Source organism: Echinops telfairi, unplaced genomic scaffold, assembly GCF_000313985.2.
Source record: "Echinops telfairi isolate 266 unplaced genomic scaffold, ASM31398v2 ScPeMD7_7410;HRSCAF=8448, whole genome shotgun sequence".
Classification (NCBI taxonomy): domain Eukaryota; kingdom Metazoa; phylum Chordata; class Mammalia; order Afrosoricida; family Tenrecidae; genus Echinops; species Echinops telfairi.
In genome coordinates, this window is record NW_022111310.1 from 12,804,542 (window position 1) to 12,814,794 (window position 10,253).

A 10,253-nucleotide genomic window follows, 5' to 3' on the forward strand; every position below is an offset into this window, starting at 1 on the left:
CACACACACACAACCACCACCACTACCAGGCCAGCAGCTTGGGAATTCGTCTAAGCCCCACTCCCCCCTGCCGTATGCTATCAGGGCAGAACAAAAGACTAGAAGACAGGCCAGGCAAGTTAAAGCCTTTATGGAATATTGTGTAAATGTGTATCTAGTGCCTCGAGGCTTGCCGAGCAGAAGTCCTGCTGCTCAGCATTTGCTGTAGATGGCGGTGCTGCCTCGCTCCTGGAACTCTTCCTTGCTGACCCAGAGCTGCTGGAAGGCCTGCAGGGAGGCCAGGATGGAGCCGCCGATCCACACTGACGTCTTCCTCTCCTGCGACGCGGCTACGGCGAGGCTGTCCCCCGGGCAGAGGAGGCTCAGCTCCCTCTGGAAGCGCTCGGGGAAGCCGTCCAGCATGGTGCAGCCGCCGCAGAGCAGCACGTTGGCGGCCATCTCCTCCTTGAAACCCGCCTCCTGGCAGCGGCCCAGGCAGGCGGCCGTGAGCGCAGGGAGGCCCGGCTGGCTGCAGCCCACCAGGGAGGGCTGGAAGAGCATCTCGGCGCAGCGGAAGCGCTCCTGGCCGATGGTGATGCGCTTGCCGTCGGGGAGCTCGTAGTCCACCCGCAGCTGCTCCAGCGGCAGGCGGAGCTCGTGCTCGGGGACGAGCGCGGCGTAGCAGCACTTCTTCTTGATGTGCTCCATGATGTGCAGGTGGTCGTCGCCGAAGGCGTGGCCCGCCTCGTTGAGCAGCCGCATCAGGTGGTTGGTGAGCTCGCCCCCCGCGTAGTCGGCGCGCTGGCTCAGGCCGGGCAGCAGGTCGCCCTCGGAGATGGGCACCACGTGCGAGACGCCGTGGCCGCTCTCCACCACCAGCCCCGAGGTCTTGCCGTAGGAGTAGATGGACAGCAGCGCCTGCGACGTGATGTGCATGGCCGGGATGCCGAAGGTCTCGAACAGGAGCTCCGCGTACTTCTCGCGGTGGCTCGTGGGGCTGAAGGGCGGGTCGGAGACCAGCACGGCGTGCTCCTCGGGGGCGATCTTCATGGCCGTGTGGAAGATGTACTCCCAGATGCTCTGCACGCAGTCCCAGTCCACCACGATGCCCTGCTTCAGCGGGTTCACCAGCTTCACGGGCACCTCGGTGTGCAGCAGCTGGTGGCCCACGTAGGTCTGCGGGCCCGTGTCGCCCGCGTGCGCCGCCTCCGGGCAGCGGCGGCCCACCGTGGTGGAGATGAAGTAGGTGGGCCGCGGCTCACCGCCATAGCCGCACTTGCAGTACTGGGAGCCCAGATCCACGATGAGCGCCTTGACCTTGCGCACCTTGCGGGCCTTGGCCTTCAGCTGCGGGCCGGCCTCGGAGCCCGCCAGCACCTCGCTCTCTCCAGGGTCCCCCTGAGCGGCTCCCATGGGCTTGGGGCTGAGACTGGCCCTGGTCGCCATTTGCCTTGCTGTCTCACCTTCTCACCATCCACAGCCTGGAGCGTCCTGGGGAGAAGTGAGGAGGTCCGTTTCCCCAGCGGCGCCTTGCCAACCCCCACCCCCTCCTCAGAGATTGTGATGTCACTGGGCTGGGGTCCAGTCACGCCGTTGGGGGAAGGGCTCGGCTTTAACGGCCTTTGGTCTATTACACACACACTCACACACACCAAATTGGAGTAACTACCGTCCTGACGCGTGTGCACACGCGAATTGGAGTTACTACTATACTGATAGGTGGCCAAGGGCACTTTAAGAAACCCAAGAACTCTGCATGGTGGGGTGGGGAGGTCTGCAACCTCCCCATCCATCTCCAGTCCTGACTCTTGTTCATGCCTTTCCATCCTCTGTCCCAGAGCGAGGATCAATCATTCCCCGGTGTCTATCGTTAAGCAGGCAGCCTGCATCAGAGTGACGTAGGAGTTTTTGACGGGGAAATAAATGGGAGGCCCAGGATGCGAATGACCTGTCCAAGAGCAAGTGGCTGAAGAATGTACTGACATTCTCACCCAGATCTGTCCAACCTCAATGCACCAGGCCCCCTTTAATTGCTGAGTGCCGTCGCAGGGGCCTCCGCCCTTCCGGCAACAGTCGCTAAGCTGGAAGTGAGCATAGCCCAGCCGCTGCCAGCCAGTGAGACTGGATAAGGCCCCAGGCATAAGCAAGGTGGGCAGAAGGGAGAATATGTGGGGACCCGTTTGGAGGGGCAGTCTATTTGATGCATAAGGGAGTGCATTATTGGAAGGAAGGTGTCAAGACTCTCTAGATAGGAGATGACACGGAAAGGTATGTGGGTAATTCAGGGCACCCCACACTCAGAGCATTCTGAGCCAGGGCTCAAAGGTGACAGAAGGCGGTGGGGAGGGGGGAGGGAGTCTAGGAGTTCAGGTGTTCAGAAATGTGGTGCCTCATCGGCGGATGAAGCTAGAGAAGTCACAGGAGACCACGAGAGCAGGCTTCAAATGCTCAAAGAGCTTGAATTAAATGGTAGACTGTTGGCGAACCCACCAAGACTGTTTGGTTGTTGTTTAGAGTAAAACCAGAAGCTGAGAGCCATTGAAGAAGTCCTTACAAGACTTGAGGGTGGCCTGAGGTAGGGCTGTGACAGTGTGAAAGAGAGGGACTGATTCTAGAGCAGTGTAGAAGGCAGACGCTCTCTAACCAGTCAGTTCTCCAGCTGCCCTCGGTTTAATCTGAGATCGTACACCTGGCGTTTGGGGCCCTCCTGTGGGTGTCTTTGACCTCTCCAGCCTCAGAGCTCAGATGTGGGAGGAAGTCAGGAAGAAGGAAGCACAGAAAGATGGGTTGTCACCCAGAAGGAACGAATTCATTAGCTCTGGGAAGGAACAAAGAAGTTCAAAGTGCCTGTGTGGTAAGGGATCCTCTCCGCCGGAAGTCCCTGATGCACAAACATCAATATATCGAAGAGTCAGATTCCTGGGCTCTAGAGAATCAGGTTCAATAAGACTGGGGTCTAGCGATCTGGATTTTTAAGAAAAACTAGGTGATTCATAAGAAGGTTGGGCATTGGCCTTTTCTCACTCGATTTTCTTTCTTCCTTCCCACACCTTTCCTTTGCTGGTCAGAATGATAGCCTAAACAAGTCCAAAGGACTAAGGGGTCATGTGAGCCCCAGCCTCCACTGCCCTGAGACCAGGCAACCGGCTGCCACCACCAGTGGCTATGATCAACACCACCACAGACAGTGCCAGGCAGAGAGTAAGAGAAGAAAAAGTAGAACCCAATTCAAAATCATTTAAAAATGACCAGACTTACTGGCCTGTGAGCAACTAGCAGAAACCCTGGGGACTGGAACCCTTAGGTACCCTTCAAGCCTATACCAGAACCCACCCCTGAGGGTCCTCTTTCAGCCAAAGGAGAGCCAGGCCTATAGAGATAGGCCTATAAACTTTATAACACCCTTCAGAGACCATCATCAACCACATCCACCACACGAGACCAAAATGGCAGACTTTACCCCCAAACCAAAGCTCAGAAGGCAGGAAAGCAAGAAAGAATTGACATACGACCCAGCCACCCCACCCCTGGGTAGGCGCCCAAAGAACTGCTCGCAGGAACGCAGACCGATGCTCTCACCCAGGTACGCTGCAACTCGGTTCACAAGGTGAAAGCAACCCGGGTCATCAACAGATGAAGGGACGAACAGCATGTGACATGTGCAGACAATGACATACTGTCCTGCCACACACAGGCATGACGTTCTGCAACGTGCTAGGACACGGAGGAAAACCTGCTGCTGAGCGACATGAGCTGAACGCACAAGGGCAAATAGGGTAGGATTTCCCTTATGTGAAACTCCTACAGGAGAGCCAGGCGTGGAAAGCATCTTGGTCACGCCAGTGGGCTAGGCGGATGTGGGAATGGGGCGCTACTGCTTCACGGGTCCCAAGTTTCTGTCAGGGCGATGAAAGGTTTGGGAAACTGATAGAAGTGGCGGCTGGCAACTGTGTGTGATGGATGCCACCGAATGGTGCCTTTGAGAGTGGCTAACAAGGTGCTGTTTTGCTGCTGTGGTCTATCTTCCCCCCCATGAGCATTGTAGAATGAAAGGGAAAGGGAAGAAAATTCCCAAGGAGCAAATGGGAGAGAAACTGCCTGGCATGGTCATCGCCACCCCATGGTAGCCTTCTCCTCAGAGGAGCAAGTGGTCTTGTGAAAATCAAATCAGGCTACATCAATGTTCAACGGCCTCCCAGCCCTCCTGCCTCTCCGTCCTGCCACACTGCTTTTCCTGCCAATCCTCCGACTCAAGCATGGGCGCACTTGGTCTGGAAAGTGTCATATTCTGTGTGTTTTTTGTCTGTGGGGGCCACAGTTTCCAAGGCAACAACTCAAACCCAACGTCTCTGTGTCAGAGCAGCCGTCAGCAACAGGTTAATACGGGGGGCTGTGTTCCAATAGTGTCATTTGCACACAAGCCAGAAGCTAAATTCTGCACCCCGGGGGTTCGAAGTTGCTGACCCCTGCACCAACTTGTCGCAACCCGCTGCTCTCCAAGATGCACCGGGGCTCCCATCCTCCCCCCTTTGGGTCTTTACTCGGGACTCCCATTCAAGCCACCCAACTCTGCCAGCCTCGCTACAAGTATGTATTTGGGGTATTGTCTGCCTCCCCATCAACCCAGGCCCTCCCCCCACCCCCGACTACAGAGACTTTTTGTGCATGTGCCCCTGTTGTGTATCCCCCAACTGTCTTGCACATAGTAAACAATTAAATACGAATCGATGGAAGGAATCTAGTTCATTGAAACTTTTAGAAAAAGAGAAACCCGGTTGGCAACTGCTGCCCAACATGGGGCAGCGTATGGGAGCCCCTAGAGAGGCCTAGGTCACTGGATGATGTCATAATCAGTGATGTGGTCTTTGGGAAAATTCTGAAGTTACCTTCTGTTTCGGGCCTTTCGGGCCTTGGAGCTGGTGGGGTCAGGAAGCTTCTGAGAGCAGGCCGTCTCTCGAGAGGATGTGGATGTCCCAGTCCCAGGGGTTAGTCATAGGGGACGGGCCTGCCAGCAAGGTGAGCGAGCAGGTGTCCCTCCAGAGCCACGCCCTCCAGACTGCCTCCTTAACGGACGGCCCTGCCAAGCGAGCACTGTGGGTCCGTCGGAATCAACTGATGCCGGGAAACTCAATGCACTCTGCCATGGCCATGGAGAAGCCCAAGCCACAGGTGACCAAGGCGGTGGTCGTGGACCTGGGCACAGGCTACTGTAAATGTGGCTTTGCCGGCCTGCCGAAGCCTACCCATGTCATCTCATCGACCGTCGGCAAGCCTTACATGGAGACGGCCAAAACCGGGGATAATCGTAAAGAGACCTTTGTGGGCCACGAGCTCCTCTGTCCTGAGGTCCGCCTCAAGCTCATCAATCCTCTGCGACACGGCATCATCGTGGACTGGGATTCAGTGCAGGATATCTGGGAATATCTCTTCCGGCATGAGATGAAGATTGCCCCCAATGAGCATGCCGCCTTGGTGTCAGACCCTCCCCTGAGTCCTCACACCAACCGAGAGAAGTACGCCGAGATGCTCTTCGAAACCTTCAACACGCCGGCCATGCACATAGCCTACCAGTCCCGCCTGTCCATGTATTCGTACGGGAGGACCTCCGGCCTGGTGGTGGAGGTGGGCCACGGCGTGTCCTACGTGGTCCCCATCTACGAGGGTTATCCTCTGCCCAGTATCACCGGGAGGCTCGACTACGCAGGCTCAGACCTGACCACTTACCTGATGAGCCTGATGAACCATTCAGGGAAATACTTCACCGAGGACCAGATGTACATCATGGAGGATATCAAGAAGAAATGCTGCTTTGTGGCCCTGGACCCTCTGACAGAGAAGAAAGTGCCACCTCCCGAGCACACGATCCAGTACACCCTGCCAGATGGGCATGAGATCACCCTGGGCCAGGAGCGGTTCCTCTGCTCAGAGATGTTCTTCAAGCCGTCTCTGATCAAGTCCATGCAGCTGGGGCTGCACACACAGACTGTATCCTGCCTCAACAAGTGTGACGTCGCCCTCAAACGGGACCTCATGGGGAACATCCTGCTCTGCGGCGGCAGCACCATGCTCAGGGGTTTCCCCAACCGCCTGCAGAAGGAGCTCAGCAGCATGTGTCCCAACGACTCGCCCCAAGTAAACGTGCTGCCGGAAAGAGACACTGCAGTGTGGACCGGCGGCTCCATCCTCGCTTCGCTCCAGGGCTTCCAGCCGCTGTGGGTCCATCGCTCGGAGTACTACGAGCACGGGCCTTTCTTCCTCTACAGAAGATGCTTCTGAGCTCCGCAATGAGGCATGGTGCCGACGTCTGCAACGTGCCGGCTTTGTTGGGGGAGCAGCCACCTGGCACAGCGGGCACTGAGCCCGCACACTCCCTGCCGTCCTATTAAACCCTCAAGTTCCCCTTCACCTGCGTTTATTTCCTGCCTTCTGAAGAACAACTCCGCAGATAGTAGCATCTGTCTTAAAACGATACATTTGCCAGAGCAAAACGGGGAGCGGAGGGGAGGGGAGGAAGACACGCATCAGATGTAGATGGCTACTCTCGTTTTCTTGGGAAGAAAATAGATCTACCATGAGTTTGCCCCATTTTAGGAAATACTTTGTCACATTTGGCTTGGAACGGGGAGTGCAAAGGAGCTAGATTATAGAGCAAATGCTTCTGACCCCTTTCAATGATTACCAAAGGCTTGGGAACAGCCTACAAAAATGTCTGGCCCCTGCTAGACCCATGTTTTCTCTTATGTCTCAGCGGGGCTGTCTGCCAATGCCGAGATTATTACATGCGTCTTAAGACAGTGGTATAGATGTCCTCTTTTTGGACGGTGGGCTAAGAGTTATCTTGCGGTGTCAACACCAAGGTCTTGAGGATAGCAAGGCACAGCTGTTGTCCACACCCAGCCTCTCCCACCTGAGTAGATTCTGCAGCTCACCCTAGGAGACAGCGTAGGGATTTGAAATGGGCTCCAGGTGGTGGCTCCTGGTCCTGGGACTGCAGCGAATGCCGTGGGAGGCTGCCCCAGGCCAGCTTCTCTCGGAGGGGCCCGGAGGAGCACAGCATTCATTTGTGGGCAGGAACGAACGCACTTCCAGGGCCCAGCAGGTTCTATGGGATACATGCTGGGGGTGGTTGTGGTGAGAACACACATTTTTGAGAATAGACTCGTGTGTGTGAGTGTGTGTGTGTAAATCTCTCTCCTCTCCCAAATTCAGAGCTTGAACAACAGAGGGAGATAGCAGACATGCTGTCCTGGTGAGCAGCATACAATTGTGGGAAGAACATGGGCTTCTAAACTCTGTGGTTCAAACATCATTTGTTACCATTTGTTTGCTCCCCCATGAAACTGAGTACTAATGGTTGCATCTGGAGCCCTTGTGGCACAGTGATTACGAGTAGGCTATGATCCACATGGTCAGCAGTTCGAAACCACCAGGAGCTCCACATACAGAATTAGTCTTGGAAACCCAGAGGAACAGTTCTACTCTGTATGTATCGGAATCCACGCAATGGCAGTGAGATCTTATAGACACCTACCTCTTACACAGTTTAAGCAAAGTGACCAGAGAAAACCAATTGTACTAAATGTGCTCTATCTTCAGATCCTTTTAGGTTCTGTGGGCCCCAGGTTAAGGACCACCCCCCACCAAAAGACAAAAAATAGATGAACATCTTGATGAAGAGCAGTGTGCTGGTTCTGGAGAATGAGTCCACACCGTGCTGAGCCTCATGGGACATTGCATTTAAAAATGAAAAATAGCAACAGAAGACTGAATAGTAGCCTATTCCTTAAAAGCTACTTGGATGAATTTTCACCAGATCCTAATTGTTCTAGTAAAAATAATTACCAATGAACAGTTCAATAGCTAAAACTCATCTTAGGTTTCCAATCAGAGTCACTTCCAGATTCATATGGCCTCTGATGTCCGTAGATATTTTTGATTATTGTAGTTTCTTTTATGTGGGGTGAGGGCTTGTTTACTACTGAAATCACCAGATGGGCTCCCACAGCAAAGAATTATGACATGACCAGAAATGTCCACAGTGTTGAGGGTGACTTGCGTCTTGGCCCACGGAGCAGACAGGCCGGAGGAAAGCATAGCTCGGTGACCGTGGGGTGACTGACCATGGGAACGAGGCACAGGCCAGGGCACAGGAAGCAGAGTGGGCTCAGCTCCAGGGACATGGGGCACAAGAGCAGACCTTCAGACTTGCCAAATGTCACATTAACCTTGACTTGTCTCCAGCCTCTTGAACAATGATGGTCATCCAGCCTCTAAAAGTCTCATCCCCATTTCAGTTACTAATTTGGTAAACACAAGGCAGGAAAATTAAAGATTCCCAAGGACTTGTTCCAGGTAGTCCTTCCACACAGGCACACGAGTCTGTGGGCTGGCACGAGAGGAGAAAATGTTTCATTTTGCTTCCCAACCTGGTGGTGGTCTTGATCTTACTCAGTTCATCCGTTTTCTTTCTTAAAATAAACATTCAGTTGTCGTTGGGCAAATTCAAAAGCGCTTCCAAAATTTGTGGGAAATGTGATTTTAAAATAATGGAGTTTTTTCACCACTTTGTAAGGCCCACCCAGAGATAGCCTTTTTATAAGAAAATAAACGTGGCAGTGCGCAACGATGCTGTTAAACACTAGCTTCGGCCTTGGTTTAAAGAGACGTCAGGGTAAACTATTTTGATGGATGGAGACAATCCTAATTGTAGCTTGATGTTTGGGGCACCAGAGCAAGCCATCGGCCACAACAAATTCAAGGGAAGAGTTGAAGACCTTTGCCCCGCAGCGTGATATGGTTTGGGGACAGACTCTTTTAAGTTTTTGGAAGATTATATACTCTTTTCTAGCACTTGACAAATTGTTTCCCCAAGTTAGGCATTTCTCACTGAGGCCAGTCTCTCCTCTTTGCATACGCAATAATCGTACACACTCCATAATTCTTCCGTGGCTTTGCCTTCCCTCTGGGAGGTCTGTTATGCTGCCAGTCGTCTCCAATCCAGTTTGGGCCAGAAGAGAGAGAGTAACTGGCAGTAATGTGCGTCCACACACAGATTCTTTCTGGCTGCATCAATGCATTAGGGGATTTAAATGTACATGAAAATATACAGACACACATTTCCATTTCCAGTCCATCACTGTGGGCCCTGTTTCCTGTTCATCAAGTTCGTTTCAGCATCAGCAGGTTGCATTTTGCAGGGAAGGCACTACAGCCTAGTTTCAAAGCTCCGTGAGCGCCCGTCCCCTTCACTGTCGGCCGGCACGTCCGCGAGCAGGGAGTCAGCAAGGGTTCCCGCAGAGAAGCAAGACCTCCTTGTTTCTGCGTTTTTCTTCAATGTTTCATTGTGAAATATCCTAGCTGTTCAGAAAAGGTTAAAGAATTATACAGTGAACACCCTTAAATTCTATAGCTAACATTTAGCTATAAAGGAGAAAGCCTTGCAAATTGCAAGTCAGGAAAACTTGTCCTCTGAAAGTCAAAAGCAGCCCTTCCTCTTATGCTGGACGTCGTAGTGGCGGCCTGGGTCTGGTGTTAACAAGCATGGAGAAGTTTGGCTTTCCCACAAGATCAGTCAAAACTAAACTGGTCTCAAAATGAACTGGGCTTTTTCTAGATTCACCAAAAGGAAAGGAGACTCTCGTTTCTTCCAAAAAAGGAAAGTTTTGAGAAAATGAACAAAATCATGGGGTACCACAAATAAAGTGGCTCAGCCAGCAGCAAACATCGGTTACAAAAAGCCGTACTGTATTTGGAGGACATGAAATCATTGTAACTGGACAGGCCATCCATGCACACTGCTTACCATGCCCAAGGTGTGTGATGCTGGCACACACATCCTAATCTCCTGTAATGCCAACATCGCTAACTCTCGAGCAGAAAACATGCAGGCAGTAAAACAGGCCCTGTGGCCCTTGAAACTACAGGAGGCACAGCTCAGCACTAACTGGCCTCACGCAGTAAGGCTTGACAAATTATCAGCTGCTAGCACAGGATGGCTTAGTATTGTTGTTTAACTTTGTATTCTGCTGAAGTTCAAGGTAAAGAAGTCCTTTCAGTGACTTCAATGGGACTAAATGTTAGCACTGACAGCCAAGTGTTGAATTATACTACTCTCCCCAGAAATTCTCCTTGTCTTCACATGGTTGAGGTAGACACCATGAAACATCGCTCCCAATACACAAAGGAGGAACTGAGGCACAAACAGACTGTGCGAGCAGTCTCTCGAACCATATTATAAAAGAACGGTAATTTTTAGAAAATGACACTATCATGGC

At 52.8% G+C, this 10,253-nt stretch overlaps 2 protein-coding genes across 2 annotated transcripts; one reads left to right on the forward strand and one right to left on the reverse strand.

Annotated features, from left to right (window-relative positions):
• Positions 1–114: 114 nt before the first annotated feature.
• On the reverse strand, positions 115–1,425 carry ACTL7B (actin like 7B). The gene has a single exon (XM_004710958.2). It carries the CDS (start codon positions 1,423–1,425, stop codon positions 193–195), a length of 1,233 nt encoding a protein of 410 aa, XP_004711015.1. The 3' UTR covers positions 115–192.
• Positions 1,426–4,941: 3,516 nt separating this feature from the next.
• Positions 4,942–6,373, forward strand: ACTL7A (actin like 7A). The gene has a single exon (XM_004711049.2). The coding sequence runs from the start codon at positions 4,942–4,944 to the stop codon at positions 6,253–6,255; it is 1,314 nt and encodes a 437-aa protein (XP_004711106.1). The 3' UTR covers positions 6,256–6,373.
• The last annotated feature ends 3,880 nt before the right edge of the window (positions 6,374–10,253 follow it).

Bases quoted from the DNA above. Each gene is read 5' to 3' on its own strand.
- ACTL7B (XM_004710958.2), bottom strand. From the start codon at position 1,425: ATGGCGACCAGGGCCAGTCTCAGCCCCAAGCCCATGGGAGCCGCTCAG.
- ACTL7A (XM_004711049.2), top strand. From the start codon at position 4,942: ATGTGGATGTCCCAGTCCCAGGGGTTAGTCATAGGGGACGGGCCTGCC.